Source organism: Pieris rapae, chromosome 13 (genome assembly GCF_905147795.1).
Source record: "Pieris rapae chromosome 13, ilPieRapa1.1, whole genome shotgun sequence".
NCBI lineage: Eukaryota > Metazoa > Arthropoda > Insecta > Lepidoptera > Pieridae > Pieris > Pieris rapae.
In genome coordinates, this window is record NC_059521.1 from 7,745,008 (window position 1) to 7,766,665 (window position 21,658).

A 21,658-nucleotide genomic window follows, 5' to 3' on the forward strand; every position below is an offset into this window, starting at 1 on the left:
TCAATATTTAATTATTTTGCTTATATTCTATTGTTGTACGTGGTAATATACAGAATAACAAAAGTTATCTATCATTTACAGCACCCCGATGACCAAGGAACCGTTCAAATATTCTATTAACCTACTAAACTGCTGGTAAACTGGTCGATTACTTGGTCATTAAATTCTAAATTAAATATTACATATAACTAGCGTAGATTACCAATATAGAGGTCATGTCGTGTGAATGCAAAGCTAAAAAATGGATTCATATCAAATGGTTAGCTTTTAATTGTTGTTACAAAACTTACTAGTACCCAATTAGTTGCGTAACAAATCATCATTGACCTTGAGATTACTATTTGGTAGTCTTCATTATGTTTGATAAAGGTTTAAGTTATAAAAGTTGTTCTTCGTGGCCCTACAAAGTTCGCCAAATTCTATGAAAAGTTTTAGTTTTGTTTACGCACCAAATTTTTATACAAAAATCATTATATATTGTTTCACGAAGATAGCCACGCGCACAAGTTCAGAGTACTACCATTCAAGAAACACGCTTCTAAATGATAGTATCATATTTATTTATACCTAATTCCGCGGTTAAGGGCCTGATTTTTTTAGGGCTCATTAGCTTTAATAGATAGACAAAATGACTTTCATGAGACTGCGTCCAAAAACCACTGAAATCTGTAAAAGATAGTTGCTTCAAATTCATTATGACGTAACATAATCGCTAGTACTACAGCTTAGTTGTAACGATGTACTTTTACTATCTCTGCGCCTCGGCTCGCCCATGAATATTGTAAATAAAAATATATGAAATTAATAATTTTGTGAGATAGAAAAAGTCCCTGGACACAAAGGCAGTACAGTAAATAAAAAACCTTCTACTCGCTCCCATCAAAATATCAGATGTCCGTCCATAGGCAGATATGGGGAAGGGGCCTAATATTTCATGCTCATCACATGGTTTAGCTCATAACGTTGATGACTGGAAGTCTTCCGCAGTCCTCAAGATATTTTCTTTTGCGAACTAGCGAACTGTGCAATCGTCATTCGTTTTGTATAATAAGCCAAATTATGTTTTGTGGTAGTTAAAAATAAATATCGATATTTTCAATCGTAGATTAATTATTATGTATACATGTTTTCTTCGACGCTTTTAACTTGAACCTCTCATTTGAGCTTTGGACGAAAGCACTTTTAAATATATAGTTGGATAATTGTAACAGTTTATTTAGCTTTAGCTACTAATTATACTTGCAACTTTTAATTGAGATCATATTAGTAATGAAACATGTACTTTACTTTAATTTGTGAGTGGTTGCGTGTGATTGGTGAATTTATTTCTGATTTCTAAAGTACCCATTCCTTTTTTTATTTATTGGCTTTACTCACTTAACTTTATCACTGGTTAGTCCATTTTGTAAAGGACTGGTTTATGATGATCCAAGGGGAAGTTATCATTTTCCGACTCAGAAATTATTCCATATAAAACTTACTACTAACTAAATATTTATTTATATTAAGACTGATTGGTCTAGATATAATAAGTTATCAGAAAAAGATCCCCATTACTTACATAACAATTGTTTTAATTTTTTAAACAACATTAGTACAAAGTAGAAATTTGAAAATCCTTAGAAAACTTGCACCGAGGTGTAACCAAACATTCGTAAGATTAAAGAAGAAAAAGAATTCAGAATATAGATAAGAGGCTACTATTCCAAAATATTTCTTTTTCTGCCTTGATTTTTTTATTCTCAAGCGCATACAGTTCACTTTAAACCATTGTATATATATTTTTAATATTTTATTTGATTTTGTGCAATATAATCTTAATGTATCCAAAAGATAGTTAAATCAAAATACTACAAGAATCAGTTTCTTTTTAACAAAAATATATGTAACAATAGTTTTAATGCATGTTTAACACTGTCATCTAGTAGTTTTTGCAGTCGTGTGCTACGTTACTGACGATTGAAAATTTAATGTAGTGAATTTTACAAAGTAATCACTGAACGAAGCTTCAGTCAGTTTCAAAATACATAGCTAGATGGCGTTATAAAAAAATAAACAGTAACTTATTTTAAAACGGTTCTAAGTTGCTTTATTAGTTTCGATAATCATGATGGCTTTTTTATCATGACTAAGGAAGAGACCAAAATTCTATTTATCTTTATATGTTTTGAAAGTCGCCACTAGATGTCACTTTTACCAAGACTTTGTACTTACTGTTTTGCCAGAGTTAGAATTGCGAACTTTGAGAATGTCCGTTACTGAATCTTTAATTTTTTTATAAATTATGTTGGTATATGAAATGTACAATAAAGGAATAAGTTTGAAATAATAGGATAAACAAATATATTGTTTTCATACTTTGACAACACTTGTTTTAAGTTAACTAACATTCATTTAAAAATACAAATATTATGTACCTTAATTTACCTTCTTATTATTAAATGCACTTTGCTTTTATACTGCTACGATAACTATAAGGAAATCGCTTAATAACTAAGTAAGGTTTATAGGACATTTTTAATAGTCTACTTTACTTAAGCTACTTTGCCTGAATATGATTCATAAACAGTTAAATGTAATGACTTTTAATGACAAGTCAAAACACACTGTCATAATGTGAATGATGAACGTATGAAAACGTGTGAATTGCACAGCTTATGACAAATTTCGTTATACCTAATTACATCTTTCGTGGCTCATAAGTCATGATTACTAAGCACATTCCTTTAGACCAAACCTAGATTAGTGCGTACTTTCACGACTGCAGTTAGCAACCTTTGGTTCGGTATATTATTTGTTATATATTTTTCGTTTTATAACGATATTTAAAAACAAGGCAACACGTTCTTTTCTGGCGTACGTAAAAAATAATACGTTTTTGATTTACATCACATATTACCTCGATTTTCGTTGATCCACAACTGAGCATTTTTAAGTCAGGATTTTTCACGTACCACCAGTATGTGGCATCCACTGAAGTATTTTCAAAACAATTGGACTAAGGTTTCTTCAAAAAAAGAGCGTACCAATTCTTAAAAGGCTGATGACTCACAAAGCCACTGGCATCGAGTGTCCATGGGCGGCGGAATCACTTAACATCAGATGAACCTCTAGCCCTCCTGCTTGCAAATAAAAGAAACACAGGGTAACATTAGTCGTCATGAGATGTGAGGTCGCAGCAGTGCTACCTCAATATTGTTATGTCATCATCGTTCGTTAAAAAATATTGCTTCTTAATGTAGAAAAGTATTATATAATACAAATGAAATGTCGCGTAGCAAATTATACTGTCCTGAGGCTAGTTCGCATAACCGCCACACCAGTTTTTTTACACACTTCAAGCAGTCGGCTATTTTGGTGAGGACTGTAGGTAATGTTCCTTCTAACTCAATAGTTAGATATATATATATAGCTGTAATACTTTATTATAAATTAGGAGAACCACTAACAGCAGCTATAATAAATAAGAACGATACAAGGCTTAGGACATTCGTAGTTTTAACATATTTTTTAATGAAGCAGTAGAGGAGTGCGAAAAAGGGTCGATATTAGTGGCAGAATCCAAACTAGAACACATCCTGTGAAGAGGCTCATGGAACCCAATGTTGGTGAAAAAATATGAAGATTCGTAAAAAAATGGCGCTTTATAGGTTTCGTAGACTGGCTCTGACGGTGTCGGAGCATATTTTGATACTGAGCATTAAAGACACAGCACAGACGAAATGCCTTGCCTTCCTATTTACCTCCTCTTCTAATATACGTAGTGTCGATAAGTTATCAAAGTGAATGTTTGTAACTTCTGCCCGTAACTAGTAGGTCATCGGTTCAATTTCGTTACGTAAGTGAGTTGTAATTACATCTGTCAGCCAAAAATACTAATATGGGCTTGCATATTATCTATTTTATTATTTCTTAACTGCGAAATAATTGAATATTCTAATGATGAAATGAAGTGTACCTACATGGTACGGATTTGTTTGCTTTGCGCAAACAATTGTGGCACTTCACTTCCAAAGTTGGATGTTCTAAATTCAAAGACAAAACCTACCTTCGGTTCGAAAGATCAAACTTGTGAGCTCTTTGTTTTTCGCCAACACCTACAATTAGAGAATACAATGCTACGATGACGTCATACGTTGAATCGCGTTAACAAAGTTCAGTCCGACCGATATACAACTTCTCGACAAGTAGCCTGACTGGCCGGGCCTTTGGGCCGGCCAGTCAGGCTACACTGTATAAGTTGTTAGGCACCTGATGGTATTATTACAATGTGCACACTTAGTTTTAATCCTTATGGCAATCACTAATCATCACCTACGCACCGTTACGTCTGCGTGTATTTATGTTATTTAAAAATAGTTGTGTACTTTCCAAAGGTACAAAATAAATTCTTAATAAGTCAATATACATAAAACTATAATAAAATATACACCTAAACCTCACTACGAAACTAATTATTATTTAACTAAGTATTTCCGAACCAATAAACAAATAATTTTATAGGATCCTTCAAGAAAAAAGGCATATCAATTCATTTAATACTCGCGAGCCCTCTGGCATTGAGAGTGTCCATGGGCAGGGGCCTTAACATCAGGTGAGCCTCCTGCCTGTTTGCCCGTGCACATTGCACGAGTGAGTTGCGTATTTCAGTATGCAATATAGGCTATATCCTAAATTCAAATTATCATTAGATTGTCATGACTCACCTAGATTACAAGTATCTTCATTAGACACGGTTATAAATAAACTTACAAGATATCTATACTTGTCCCGTTAATAAACCCCGTAAATGTTAATGTATTTTATCTAAGCATTAATACATATATTAATAATTTAATATATAATATATACACATTCTTCTTTCTATAAATTTATTACGATTTATTAAATTAATTCTAAGTACTCCTTTTATATTAAAACGCTTAAAAGTTCAAATTATTTGATTAAATTAATCATTTAAATTGATTACACCAGTAGTAATTGGTACTTGCATAACATAATAATTGGATGTTATGCATATCAAGACGTGCCATTCATTATTATATTGTCACAAATTATTTTCATAAATTATAAAGTTATTTATTACTAACGCCCACTACTTTATCTGCGTCAAATAAAAAGCACAGCTGTTGTGTTTTTGTGAGTTGTCTTCTTTGCATAATATGTATATATTTTGGTTATAAAGCTGAATAATAAAAATGATTTATTCTTGATTTATTTCAATACTAGTGACCCGCCCCGGCTTCGCACGGGTGCAATGCTGATACACTACGAAAATCTGAGAACGTTGTATATAAAAATGTGGGTTATCCATAAGAGATAGACATATACCATCACGGACTTTTCTGTAGACCTTTTCAGTGTGTACAATACTTAGTACATTATTTTGATAAAACTCGTAGGATTCAGCCTGCGTTTATGTTAAAAATGTAATTATTTACGACATCACATTAGAAACCTCAAAAATAACAGTACTTTTCCACTATTTAATGGATGTTATTATACATATAAACCTTCTTCTTGAATCACTCTATCTATTAAAAAATACCGCATCAAAATCCGTTGCGTAGTTTCAAAGATTTAAGCATACAAAGGGACATAGGGACAGTGAAAGCGACTTTGTTTTATAATATGTAGTGATTACTCACAGGTCTGTTAATAGTAGAGAATTGAAATTAACCCGAAACAAAAAATTGGAAGAATTGGTTGAATTTTTGTATGTCAACCACTATTTGAATTCAAAATCAGCTCTATATAATTGTTTTAAATATAAAATGCCGAAATCAGAAGTATATGGCCCACACGCTCCGATGGGATTCAAGTAATAATGCCAAGCAAGCTCTCGAATGGAATCCCCAAGGCAAATGGAAACGTGGTCGTTCAAAACAAACCTGGCGACGAGGCACCATTGCAGAGGCGAAAGTCAAAGTCAATAATCATTTATTCATACAGGTAACACAATGTAGACTTATGAACGTGAAAAAATATATTAAATGCTTCTAATTTTAAATTCACTGCCAGTTTTCAAATTAAGGGCGTAGAACTGAAGAGAAGAACTGGCAATAAATTCTCCGCCACTCTTTTTAATCGCCAAGTATTTTTTTCTTGTTTTACAAGTTTGTTGTGTTGTTCAGCTGCAACCATTACACTATGTTCCACATGACATCTAAAGTTATAAGAAGCTAGTATAACGCTAGTCTTCACTCCAGGTTATACCATCAAAAGAGCCGTCTAAGTGCGATAGGTTGGTGGTCTTCGTTGAAAGGAATAATGATTAAAAAAACAGTCGAGCAGACGCTAGGAAAATAGTGATACAAAAAGAACCCATATGATTGTACCATATGTCCTTCGCATGTAACTTGTACAAAAAGATTGTAGAACTAAGTTAAAGAGCACTAAATCAATATAAACTTAAAGAATAATACAAGGCTTTATTGGAAAATAATTAAATAATAATATAATGTCCAGGATGTTGTTAGCACTGTCAAAAATATTTAAGATCAGAAACTTTTTAAGAGTTTGTCAAATTGTTTACCTTTTGGAAATAAATTGTAACTGATACCTTACTCAATATGTAACCACCAATACAGTTTTTTTATGGAACATAAGGCAAACGAACTGGTCCTCCGCCCATAGACATGGACACCTGCAACGCTGGGGCCTTGCGGGTGTGTTGCCGACCTTTGAGATAATGATACGCTCTAAGGCCTCTGATTCTTGGTGGCTGTTTATATATAAAATACCCTAAAAAGCACTGTGCTGAACGCCAGACGTTAAAGTGGAAAAGATGGAATTTTGAATTCTGCCTCAACAATGCCTCGACATAATCATGCTGTAGACAATAATCCTTAATAATGCATTCGATGATACACAAAATCAATAATGAACATAAAAACACAAGCAGTCGTACGAATTGAATTTACATTTTTTTAAAATGCGGTAGCGGACCTAACATCAAAGATCCTTTTTATATCGACCTTTTTATAAACTTACAAATAATTGTACAATAATTGCGATCATAAATTAGATTTACAAATATTATTGCGTATTGAGCTATAAATGACGAGCTGGTAAGTGCGTGGACACGTTACTTTAATTTTTATTCTTAAATGTCAGCTATTTTACTAAGCCAGGTTGCTTAATCGATTCTATTTAACGTTTGTAATGCTACTTGAGTTATTTACTAAACAAAACTAAATCACTTAAGTAGCTATTAACATAGTAAATTAAACCTTATTGTTGCTAACACTAACATATATGTTTGTATATATAGACCGTCAAAAAAAGTTACTATTATTAATAACTAAATATTGGGCTTCATGAAGAGCATCACCAGTTTTCATTTGACCATTCAAAGATCACGTGAAATCGCTTAGGTACCTTTCCACTACGATGGAGAGTATTCAGTAAAGCTGTCCGGATCACCCGCAGCTGAAGTTTCATCATCGGACGTCGAGGCAGAATACGAAATTCCACCCGTATCACCTCGACGTCCGCCGTTCCACAACTGAGCGTTTTCAAGGCAAAGTTTGGCGCCCACCACACTGAAATATTTCCAGCCAATTTGACCTAGGGTCTTTCAAGATAAGAACGTACCAATTCTTTAAAGGCAGGCACCGCTTTGGCGAGAACTCTGGCATTAAGAGTGAACATAGGCCGCAGTATCACTTAACATTCTTCTACGACACAATCACGGTAGAGTGGTGTTTGTGGTAGGACCAAAGAAACCTATTCACTGTCCTCCTTACATACCCTTCAGGACCAATGAAACGAACTTATTTTATTACAGCATAACCAGCAAAATAACATATTTTAAAATAATTAGATAACTTACTTAGAGATAACAATGAATTATAATAAATCTCTTGATTTATATTTATAGAATAAATGATATATTGCCCGCTTCTCGCTCCGCTTCTGACTACATCCTCGCCGTTATAACATAACTAGATCAGGGAGGCTGCCCATCTCTCGCTAAATGTCACAACCTTGTATACAGTTCCTTTTTGTAACGTTTTTATATAAACTAAGATCTTGACCTTTTTTACCAAAATTATACGAAAATTTGCCACAGCATTTTATCAAAATGTCAGAGTAAGACATTTTTTATGACTTAAGTCAAATAATACTAATTATTGTAATTATATTTGTACTTTTTATTTAAACAATTAAGTTGTTAATTTAAAATATTTATCATCATTCATATTTCATATATTTCCATATTTTAAAATTTTTTTTTGGTTAAATTAAATTTAAAATGTGGATTTTTCGCGCGTGTTTCAGGTATTTTTCTTCTATTTATACCATCTATTATGAGATAAGTAACATATAGGTGTATGATAACTGACTCCACAATCTTAAAAAGTCTGGGCTTCAGATTTCTGTGCCATCATGTTTTTTTAATAGGTGATCAGTCCTTTTATTTATGCCTGACATATTATCTCTGTCTTGAAAAGCCACACAATCAGAACGACCACAGTGCACAACCCGAATTCGAACCTACGACTTTGGGGGATTTGTGTCGTACGCTGAAGCCAGAGAAGAAATAAAAAAACAAAAATATATTATAATATTATTGTGTTAAGTCTTAAACATTTTAATTGTATTAAGAATTTCAATGTTCATTCTTTACACAGTCGTTTACTTAGAGCAATTCTATATGACGTTCTGTTTTAACATAATAACTATAATAATAAAACATCTTGTTATTTTATATGCGGTTTAATTGTGTCCTGTTGTTTAATAACAAATAATGAAATGTGAAAATTGCGATATTTTACGATATATAAAATGTCGTTACAATTATTACACCTTGTTTACAATTTGTATTTTAAATATAACCTTTCGGATCGGATTCAAAAAATGATTACCTTATTATTTGTTTGAGGCTTATATTTGATAGCAGTTGAATTTACTAAGAAATGTCTCAATAAAAATACTTAAAACACGAAATAGTAATTGTAAGTGTAATATGGGCTATAAATATAATTTTTAGGGTTGTCTGAAAGCGATAAGGCCGCCCGTAGCATCCCTTGTAATTTTTATGTATTGTGTTATTTGTGTTTCCTTCCAACGAAGTGTGAATAAATAAATATATTTTTTAGACATTCGTCCAATTTATCTTGATTAAATAAATATATCAGTGGCACTACAACCTTTTTTTGGCTGGGCCTCAGATTTCTATATATGTTTTATGGTCATTTGTCAATTTAATAGGCAAATATACATCAGCCTTCTGTGTCTGACGTCATAGAAAGAAAGCCCATTAGCTCACAGCCGGAGATCGAACTTACGACCTCTAGTATGAGACTCGTACTTTTAATCTTTTTTAGTATGATCTTATTGAGCTTATATTAGGATTTAATTTAAATTTTCCTTTCTGCCCATATTTTTATTTTTCTTAAGTTGGTGTTTTTCATATCTTCTTTAATGCAGGCACCTTGAGGACCTATAAATTGATATGCTAGGTATTGAACTCGCTGAAGCTGAAATGCATTACATTGGTTGGTCGATATACAGTTGTGTAACACAAACAAAGTCAAATTTACTGCTATCATAGAACCTGAAGGTTTTATTCCCGCAAAAGCAATTTACGATCATTACCTAATCCCTAATAAATAATTCATATTTAACAAAACGATTTGTCTGTCTGTCTAACTGTCTGTTTGTGAGGCATCCTTTAATCGTTATGAAAATGGCACGCCTACAAGTTATTAACAATATTATATTGTTGTTAGTATTTTCTAGAACCTTACGAACTTGGGTAAACTATGATTAGTTCTAATAAACGCAAAAATAATGACAGTGCTTTATAAATATATTTATTGTTATTTCAATAAAAATTAATCAATCTATGTACGCACACGACCTCGAAAGGCCTACTTAATTGTCTAATTATTTTTTAGTGTTCATTATTATTAAGGATATTCATCAAAAGAAATCGATTAGTTCTTCTACAAATCTTCTATGAATAAGGTTTTCTCATTCTCGGAAGAGATTTGAATTTGAAATCGCTAATCAATGTAATAACAGTGTACCTATCCATTTATTGAGTGGTTATATTATATACATCATTTTGAAACTAGCTAATTTTAAATTAAACATTGTATATATTTGAAACGAAACATTTTAAACCAATGCAAAATGCAACAAAATATACATATACATTTTTGGTATTTTATCGTACTTAGTGGTTTTAAAATATTTTACGTATTTATTTATGATGTCACATTAATTTAAATAAAACAATGTTCAGTTCTTAATGACTATGAAAGCTAACAATCGATAGAAAAGGCTATTAAACATTAATTCAACATAAATTTATCTAATAGACCAATGAAATATAACTAGGTAACTCATACAGTTTTGCAGCAAAAAAAATGTGGTTATATGCATCTTTAAATCCATTTATTAAAATGTATTTTGGGTTATATATTTCGATACCCTAAGTTAAACATAATAAAAAAATATGGAATCAGATAATGCATAATTGAATCATATTTCGTGATGTTAACAATGACTAATTACCGCTAATGCACGATTCTTGCTATTTTCTCGAAGTGATTCACTCGATTCATGAAATTTCTCAAGCAGGATGCAATGGTGCTAATTCATGACTATAATATATACATATTAGCTAATATCGACGAGCTAAGTTTGTCTGCATTAGACTAAGCGGTTGATAGCCATAACTATTTAAGACAACTTTTTTCAATTCGAACCATAATTTTCTAACCGTGTTTCGAACACGTCTTACTAAAGGTTAGCAGATAATTACTGTCCTACCAGATTTCTTGTACTTAGACATTTATATAACCCCATGGGACTTTATTTGTCTGTGTTCCTGATAATATTTGTATGGTAAATTGTCCAAGAGTTAGTAAAGCCATTTAAACTAATCCCAGTTACTTGGCGTGTCAGATGGTGGTGCCAATAGATGATGGCATTCACGCAAAGTTGAAAAATTAAGTGAAAAGTGTTTGTATGAAAATTCAATTTAAAACCTCTATTCACAGGTTGAAACTGTTACTATTATGCATATTCAGTAGGTCTGAGGATCGGCTATATCTATCTATCTTTCGAACCTCTAAGCGACAAGGAGTGTCAAGCCCAGTAATGTATTTCTATTTTTTAGAGCATTTTTTTTAATACACTATAATATAAGTACGGCATACAAAAACCTCTCAAAAATTAAAGCATATTTTTTGTTTGTTAATTAAAAGCTTATGACATGAACTCTGAGGTTCATACAGAGAAAAATTCTCAGAACAACCTAAAAAGTTTTCATTCCGGAAAACCGTACAGTCTCTAAAGTAGCATAGCAAAATGCTCCATGTTGGTATGTACATTAAGAGGCTAGGCTAGGCATTAAGGAGAAACGAAGTTCGCGGGGGCAGCTAGTTTAAATCTAAAAAAGTTCTATATTCAAAAAATGCTTTTAGCTCAAGTTTTACCCCAAATAAAGAAAAGCTTACTCTGAATATGTTAACACATGTTAATATATGCGTTGACATTTCGCTAATCTAAATTACAGATGAAGGAATGTGACGCACCTAAGTTCAAGTTAGAGCTTTCCCAATTGTTTACATCTTCATGGGCGCTACTCAAAGGTATTCGCACACACTAGATTTTTATACTTCAGCTAAGCTATTTGAAATTTAATATCTAAACGTTATTCGTTCATTTTAAGTTAGTACAATTGGTATGACTTTTAAACTGTAAGAAGACAATTACTAAGTCTACAAAAAAATACACTATAGGACTTACTACTACGAATATAGGTATCCCGATTAATCACCGTCTTTTGTTTTATTTATAGAGTAGGAGAGGGCTGGAACGGTCAGGAAGCTCACCTGATTTATATGATGCCGCTGTCCATAGAAACTCAATGTCGGAAATGCGTTGCAGGCCCTTTTTTATAGAACAGTGGGCAAACGGGCAGGAAGCTCATCTGATGTTCAATGATACCGCCGCCCTTGGACAATCTCAATGCCTCAGGGCTCGCGAGTCCGTAGCCGGCCTTTTAAGAATTGGACGGTACAGAAACTTCAGTGGGCAACAGTCAGTTTAAAACATAAAGAACAGAATAAGTTTCAAATGTGAGACACTAAACCCTAAAAATTTAAATCTTTAATGAATTTTTATTTTGTATGTATTGACAATGTAAAAGTTCCTGTCTGCGGTCGTCACACTAAATCTATCACCATCCCGAAGGCCACCTTTTGTCTTTGCATACCACACAGCTTCCTTACTGAATCACATCGCCTTGACACACGCGTGGGACGCACAATAGTAGGATTAACGAATCTATATGTTTCAATTATTTTTCTCTATATGGATATTGATGGTTAAACATTGTTTAAATTCAATTTAATGTTAGATACATTGTTTATGTTTTCCTAATAGTTTTAAATTAGTCGATGCCCGCTGTTTTGGGCCTACACGATTGATTGATATGATCATTTACATGATCGACACAAAGCAAATTCTTAGGCATGTTTACAATAAATTGATCCGACAGAAATATGTCTACGCTTGTCTAGACATATTTCTATGTCCGATTTATATTTTTATATTTTTTACCCCAATTTTCGCTTTAAAATAATTTCAAAATCCGCACCACCTCGATTGAAAATCCTCTAATATGTGTTATTTGAAATTTAAAATAAATATTTTTTTTGCCAGTTCGTTAAATCGTTTCAACGCTGTTACGAACTGAAATCAAAGAATCCTTTCTTCTATTTCTTGTTAGACTTGATCGCGACCGATATCTAACACTCACAGACCCTTGTGTTATGTGTCCTTTTATTGAAAGGATACATAAAGTTAAAGAAGCAAGATCGTCGTCTAGACTTAATATATTTTAATAATAATAAACATATTTCTTTATTATGCAGATATTATTTCATCCTAAATGGTATAGTGCTTAACTTTAGCAAGACATTTCGGAATAGATGTCACAATCAATATCGTAAATTCAGTTTTATAGATCAATTCATATCGGTGTTATAATTTATTGAATTTGAAAAATAAGACGTAAATTTTAGACAGAATATTTTATCATCACTATAATTGTTTAGCTGCTTTGTATAGACTGATTGTAATATTGATTTTTATCATTTAAGATGTTTGTTTTAATTTGTTTTACAGGCGAGCTAGACAAGACTGTCTGTTGGCGATTTATAGGTCTTTATTTTATCATAACTAGCAATTTGAAATAAATAACTACCTTAATAACTAAACCTTTGATAACTAATTTATCTGAAATAAGTATAATTATTTTGAAACATCCGCCGAATGGAACGGATTATCACAAACTGAATCAGTTACGACGTTAAGTAGTATATTACAAAATATTTCTTCATACATGATAATTTCATAATAGATTTTTAAGGATCTATGACTGGTACTACAAAGGACTGAATGAAAAAAAAAACTAGAATGACCGTTGATCACATGAAACTCGGATTTAATTTTGGTTCCCGGTTAAAAAAATCCGGACACCTGAAAGACTGATCTATAAAATATTACGCGCTCTTAATGGCGGAGACTTTATTATTTGAAGTACACTGCATTACAATTTTTCCAGTTTTATACTTTTTGGTCCATATTATACTTTTTATCAACAATATATAATTATATGAAATATTTTTAAAATCTCTGTGTACTAACACATAAACTAAAGACAGAAAAATATTAAATAGATACCAGCCTTAATCTTGTGATCTCTGTACGCATTCTGACGTTGTCGCTGGGTTATTCAGCCGCCGGTGCCTGACACACGTGGTCGTCTTCTGCTCTCAGGCATCTGACATCCCCTCGATATTTTCTAAAACCGTACGAGCAAGTGTTAAATGTGTCATTTATTATTAAAAATCAAGGCAGAAAAAATAATGATTTTTTTACAGATCCTGATTGAATAATTTGAATTGCATATTAACGTATAATATAAGTATATAATTTAACCTTATAAGACATATAAAATTGCTTTTTGATTGAGAGCGTGGGCTTATCGATACATCTTTAACGAATTTATTGATCTTCACATTCTAGGTTAGTTTTTATAGATACTATTTAACCTTTACAAACTTTTGGCGACTACCATATTATATAATAAAATAATTATGAACAGGAGGATTACCAGATGTTAAGAGAGCAAGGGTGCACGGTTATTATTGAAATCCCATGATTTGTTGAGCATGAGCTTTTCTATATTGCCTTTCATATACACAAATTTTTATACATATACTCTTTTATTAAAGATATTATTTAATTAAAACGTTTAGGCAATTGTATTTGTGTTATTGTTTAGTTAGGTAATTGTAATATTTATTTATCTATTTTTCATGTTAGTTTTAGTAATTATTATTCTATTTTATTTTATTAACTATTTACTTTTACATACACATCCTATTTACTTACACTGTAAATTTCTACTATTATTACATTTTTTGCGTCCGAGGCGCCAGCACGCACACATAACACACAGTACAGCTGTTAGTCCGTTTTTTACATATTTTTTGTTATTTATCTTTTTTGATTATAATTATTATTTTGTGTGTGTTTTGTTAGTAGTAAATGTTTATGTTATATTATATACATATATGAACTTAGTAAAACTGTTAAAGAGATTCTTAATTCATTTAATAAACTAATCCTTGGGAATTTCATAGATACTAATATAGTGTATTTAAACACTTATTCCTTGGGCCATTTATATATAGCAAAATTGATTAAGACAATGTTTATTAAAATGGAAAAAAAAATCAATGATAGCTAATAATGGATAATCAAAATGTGTAGTATTAAAGTGTGGAAAATAATTTATGAAATTTCCTTCCTGTTTTTCCTACGATTTTATTTTTTCAGATACCTATAAAAATCTTCAGTGTGTTCTAGAGATAGTTAAAATGCAAATTCAGAACCTTACAGTGAAGATTACAGAATCTGTTTCTACTTGTTAATTACGGAAATCAGTCTAATTCTCATGATTACACTACTCTTGTATTGCGTAGATCATTATAATGTTACAAATGATGCTGCATAAAAATGAATTTTTAACCGATCTCAAGTAGTAATTCAATTAAATCGATTTGATTTTCTTTTTTCAAATACTTGATTGTCTCTGCACATTTTATCATTAAGATCTACCCTAACTTAAGACGAATAAGTAATTAAAAAGGAACCTAATTTATTATTACGGAAAGAAAAGAAAGTGTCCATAAATACTATTTATTTTAAACAACCTAACTTTGTTCTTATGTACTATTTTTAGCCACTGACTATTAAGCACTGCATTAAAATGCGTATATTAAAATAAATTTGTTTCACGTAAAATCATTTACATGATAATTTGTGATCGTCAATTGTTTACAGGTCAAACAAACTCAATCAACGCAGAAGTTGATTAATGGTACATTTATTAATATATACTCTATATAATAAATAAAATGAATATAATTACACATTTTCTCAAGACACGATTCAGTGATAATATTTTTGCTTAATGTTTTACATTAAAAAAATATCGCTTACAATTTTGTACATATCCTTTTAAAGTATAGATTACCAATCGCAAAGAAATCCAAAGGTTACGCGCAATTTCCATATTTCTCCAATAAAACTCTAAATTAAACATTCATTCAGCCACCGATGCGTGTGTACATAAACATTACTATCACATTAACCTGCTTGTAAATATCATAAAACTATGCAATTGTACAAGTCGAATCGTCAAAGCAAACTTCTCTTTAATCTCAAGCGTTTAAGAACGAAGGTTGCCTCCATAAGTTCAAATTTGGAACTGCTGACTATGCTACAGTTTAGCTTTATAGAATTAAAAACAAAAATTGTTGTATAGGATATTCTATTTTATTTCATAGACAATAAGACTGGGTATTGTATCAATCGTGTCGTGGGAGTTTCTGAACTAGATGCTGGGTGGATACAATTTGAGGATCCTACGGATGACCTTGGCAGTGGATCAATCAACTGGTATATAAAGTTAACAAGGGTACTAGAAGCATCATTCGTGAAGATAATCCAATACAGACAACATGAAATTGGTAGGTCGAGAATTTTTATCACGATTATTGCTCAAGTGTCTTTTAAGAGAAAGGGCGCTATTGTATCAATTTCATAATAATTTTCATGATTCATTTTCCGGGATTGACAAATTACCGGATATAATCAAAAATGATTTTTTCATTTACATTTGGTTAAATTTTTTTTTTTATAGAACAGGGGGCAAACGGGCAGTAATTTTATCATTACTTTAAAAATATTAAATATAATTACAGAGGACGACAATATTTCAAATTAACTTTAAATATTACTATGTATTTATACATTTCTAATTACAGTTAATCATCGCCTCCGTCATCGGACTGTGCGCATGCGGCGCCATTCCATACAACAACTTCAACCTCCCACAGTACAACCGACAGTACTACCCGGAGAGGCCTAGGGCGTCACTCGAAAGGAACGCAGCCATTTTAAGATCAGTGTCAGATGCTAACGAAAATGGCTACCGCTTCGCTTACGACACTGAAAATGGTAATTACTTTTTGTAACGTTATTTAAGCTATTTAATATAGTTCAGTCGTTCGAAGTAGTTCATTAATTGTAACGTTATTAATAGCTTAGCATAAAAATAAATAGTTATCTATTAGAGGTAACATGTAACATTGCGAATTTCGTCTCTTTGGGCCATATATAAAGCGACGATTAGTTCTTTGACTCAAAACGGGACATTGGTTTAATATGGGTCTAATAATTAATAATCAATGAAAAAAAGAAAACCTTTTTAAAGTTATTTATTTATAATAAGTTAGTTGGCTCAAAATAATCACAAAATATAGGTACCCAAAATGTTAAGTTATATTTATCAACAGAACAAAATTTGTTTTAATAAAGCTTTTGACGATCAAATAAGAATTAAACTCTTGGCACGTTTTTATTTAAATTCTACGGTTTCTGAAAACGGGAGTCTTTTGAGTCCCACAGTTCATTTCGGGAACTCGTAATAGGAAAAAGGGTCAGTTCCGATCAAAATGGGACGTCTCGTCACGTTAGCCATACATAACTTTACGGTTTAGGATATTTATTTCTCATTAGAACATTGCAACATTAACTTACATAAGAAACTATACCTATAACTATACATTACGCTTATTAATTATTTGTATATTGCTACATTAAAAAGTATAAAAGCAGGCAAGAAATTTATAATATTTATTGTATTATATTTCATATATATTATCTATTACAATATATATTATAAATTTAATCAATTTTTTCAATCAATTCAATTCAGTTTTACACAATATATTATACATATAATCCAAAATAGTTGTCCAATAGAGATTTACTTTGAGTGAAATTCAGTATTATTTCAAACGATATTTTTATACTTAAAGTTCTGTTTACGAAATATTATATCCCGTTAACAAAAATATTCGCAAATATATCAATCGTAAAATTTTATTCAAAAAATCATAAATAATCGCAATTTTACATATATTTATTGCGCACATTCATAATTGAGATGCCCATAAATATTAACCATTTTCATTGACATGAGCACATAAGTTATCTAAGATGTCTAACCGACTGTCTAACCAAGCACATACAATGAGACGAGAGAAAATTCTTTGCAAACAAATGAAACCATCAACGATGAACAGAGAAGAAAATAATATATATATATTTTATTCAATTATTCAACCATATACCTTCTTATAGAGGCACTGAAATATACTAGAATCTTTTTCTATAGAAGTATACAATGTTTATATATATGTCGCAGCCAACTTAGCAGGTCAATCAACAGCCTAGACTCTTTACTAAACACCGCCGTTTAACTATAAGCCTGAACGATATTCAGCCGTAGCGTTTATTACAACATTAATAAACTGGTTGGCAAATGATGAGGTCATACTTTGCCTAGCTATTTATTCAACTAGCTGACAATATTCAGGAAGTTAGTTAAACGGCGCTGCTTAATAAGGAGGCTAGGATGTTGATTAAATTGCTTAGCTAAGCTAGCTGGCCGCAGCCTGCAACATATACTTAATAGATTAATGTTCAAAAATGATTTAGACCAAATAGTCTAAATTAAATTCTTGTTCTAGCAATTTATTAATTAATTTTAATAAATCCACACAATTTTCTTCCAATTCCAGGCATCCAAGCTGAAGAGACCGGAGTAGAAAACAACGGAATCCAGGCCCAAGGTGGTTACTCCTACACTGGTGACGATGGCCAAGTCTACAGCATCAGATATACCGCTGATGCTAACGGATTCCAGGCCCAGGGAGCTCATATCCCAACCGCCCCACCAATTCCCGAAGCCATCGCTAAGGCTTTACAGGAGAACGCCAGGGATGAAGCCAGCGGCATCTTCGATGACGGTTAGTACAAGCACTGTTTTCGTACAAAAAATTTCGTTTTTTTCACATCTTTATTCTTTAAGTTATAAAAAGTCCCTTATTAAAAGTCAATAAATTAATAAAGCCTTTTATAAATGTGACGAATACTTAAATGATCCTAATCCTTGGGATTGATTTGCTCCAGTTCAAACAATTTGTATTAAAACCGTGGTGATTGAAAAGAGTGGCGGAAAATTTCTTGACGTTCTTCTTACCCGCTCTACGCCCTTGACTTGCGAACTGGTTGTAAATGTAAATTTACAAATAATTTAATTTTTTTTACGTTCATAAGTGTACATGTTTACCTATACGAATAAAGATATTTTTGAGTTTCAGTTTGAAATCTGTTCAATGCTAAGATTAGTCGTCGGTTTGACCGATAATTACAAAAAGATAAAAATAACATTTTTTCTTCAAACTTTCTATTTGCCTACTTACGAAATTTATAAAATCGTCACTAAAAGTAAAAATATAGGCACATATTTAAATGTTATTATTTAATATATGTATATAAGAAATGCGTCCGTTTAATTACCCGTAAATATATTAATTACATTCTCGACGCATATGTGGAAATCTTGATCGCAAATTGCGACAAAAATCTACTGAATATTAATATTTATTGTAAAGGCGTATCAAGGACCTTGGTGTTACGGAATAGACAGTATTATTTAAGGTTTTTGATGATATGACAAGATCCTAAGAAATCTTTCAAATAAATCGGCTAAAACTGAAAAGTTATATTGCCATTTGCAATAAATATAGGATTTGCCCATAAATTTATTAAATCTTATTAAATTAGATGATAATGATTTACGGTAACACTAGGGTTGTGTCTTTTAAAATTAAAGAAGACAAATTTTGACATAATATATTTAATTAATAAACTGGTAATATTAAAATTGACATTAATATTGAATAAATACTTAATACCCATAAAAAAATATATTTCTCCTTTTGGAAACTGCGTAAAAAATTTAGACTAACACAAAATTTAGTCTATGCGTTGGTTATAAATCTTTTAACTATTTTTAAAAACTTATAACGAATATAACAAAATCGTAATGTTCTACAAATAACGTGTCAGCCCTGGCTATAAAGCCTAAGGCATTACTGCATTAGTGAAGGTTATAAAATTGATAGATGTTCATAATTAATGGCCTACACCTGATATTTAAATCTCATTAAAGTAGTTGGAACTATGTAGTAATTTACATTGAACTGCGTAACAGCGGTATAATTGTATTAAAAAATTAATTAGGCTTTTGAGTTTAGCTGACGAATAGATCGTCGATATGTATCTCATAAATTACATAAAGTATATAAATCACAAAACATTGAGACTTATTTCTGTATATGTATATTTAGCTTAATACAAAAATCTAGTAAAATTTCAACACTTCAATCACCAATTTCGACCTTACGATTTTTAAGACACTTCTTGCAGCGTACTACCTTAACTAGCTGCCATTCCAGATATTTCCGAGCCGTTATCACTAAGAGGCCTTCAATAGAAGATCATATACTACCTTACAGACACAGCACTTTTGTCTATTAACAAAAAAAAATCTAATACAAAGATTTATTGTTTACAGGTAGCTATCATTCCGGCAAATACGATTCAGGAGTTTTCGCTGCCCGGACATACAAACCACAGCAATATGTCGCCCCTGCCTACAAACCTTATCGCTTCTAAGAACACAGTGCCATCTATAGTATTCTAATTAATTATATAATAAAGTGATATTTTTCGATTATTTACATGTTTTATTATTACCAAGCCTTCAGGCACTTTGTTAGCAGCAAATATAATTCGATTCAAATGAAAGCCTTTCTAAAGTTTTCGAGCCAATTCGACTTAGGCTTCTTCAAGAAAAGAATGTACAATTTTTTAAAAGGCACTTGTGAGCTTTCAGGCAACACTAAATATCTAGTGATACTCCTGCCTGTTTGCCATCAGTGATATAAAAAAAAATGCTTATAAGATGAAAAAATAATTCGTTTGTTTTTTATTGAATAAGGTTGTTATTCAATAAGCTTCAACGGCTGATAAGTATAAATGATTGCAATATTAGCTATGAACATTATTTGTTTAATTCTTACCTAATAAGGTTAATTATGTGACAATTTGGTATTGAAATCATGTTTGAAGACGATTCAAAAATAGTAAGAACAAAAGTAAGACCTACGCAAGACGTCAAAGTCAAAATAAACACAACGAAAAGTATTAGATTGACAAAAAAGTAGTAGACAAATGTGTTTAAATATAGTATTAAAACGTAAAGGAGAGATATTTACATAACTTGAATTGATATTATAAAAAGACATATTTTCAGACAAGATGTTATATTGGTGACCGAACTCAATGACAATTCGTATTGCCAACATAACAAATACAGGCTTTAAACTAAAGTAGTAAATGTTGTAAAGTAGTAAATGTTAAAACATTGCCAGTAATCTTAACATTACTCGACGTTACAAGTGCTTTATAGTAATTGTGACAAGAAACAGAAAGAAGGGAAAAAATAGCATATATAAATAGTCTCCTCCTATCATATATAAATAGAGTCCTTATCTCTGGTATTTAAGGACCCATACTATCGCCAAACACCAAAAAAGTACAGTGTTCCTTTACATTTCTTTCATAGTGTCTTAAAGTAGGATGAATAGAAAAATTATATAGTGGACATGAGTAGTTTAGGTATCCATTTTGAAAGATCGATACACGATTTGAATAACTTCACTCAATAGAAGAAAATATAAACATAGCGAATTTTTGACACTTTGAATCTATTTTATGACGAATATATAACATGATTTTGAAAAATACACAATATATTTTATCGCAACCCCAGTAATACATCGTAGAAAAAAAATGTCAAAATTACATTAATGTAATGTTATACATAACATAAGAAATTGTTATTAAGGGCTGGCGGATCTCTGCTCTAGCTCTCCACTCCGCACCGCCTTAAGCAAAATATGGACGCAGCCGTGTGTTTGTGTGGGTGTCTTTTATGTGACGGTTTATATGTTTTTAATAAAATTACTTAGGTTAAAACAAGGCAATAGAATTAGACAGCTGACGTTAAAACAAACATTGCAGCTGCTCCGAGTTAAATATTCCACTAATATACGTAATGCAAATACGCAACAAAAATAATAATCTCAAAATGGCGTTTACCCGTCCACCGATGCGTCACTGTTCTCGCTTATCGTAATTAATTATT

At 31.5% G+C, this 21,658-nt stretch overlaps 1 protein-coding gene across 1 annotated transcript; it reads left to right on the plus strand.

Annotated features, from left to right (window-relative positions):
* The first annotated feature begins 16,018 nt into the window (after positions 1-16,018).
* Positions 16,019-20,185, plus strand: LOC110996262 (cuticle protein 3-like). The gene is made up of 4 exons (XM_022263851.2): positions 16,019-16,064; positions 16,362-16,554; positions 18,183-18,410; positions 20,024-20,185. The coding sequence occupies exons 1-4, from the start codon at positions 16,056-16,058 to the stop codon at positions 20,122-20,124; spliced, it is 531 nt and encodes a 176-aa protein (XP_022119543.1). The 5' UTR covers positions 16,019-16,055; the 3' UTR covers positions 20,125-20,185.
* Positions 20,186-21,658: the final 1,473 nt, after the last annotated feature.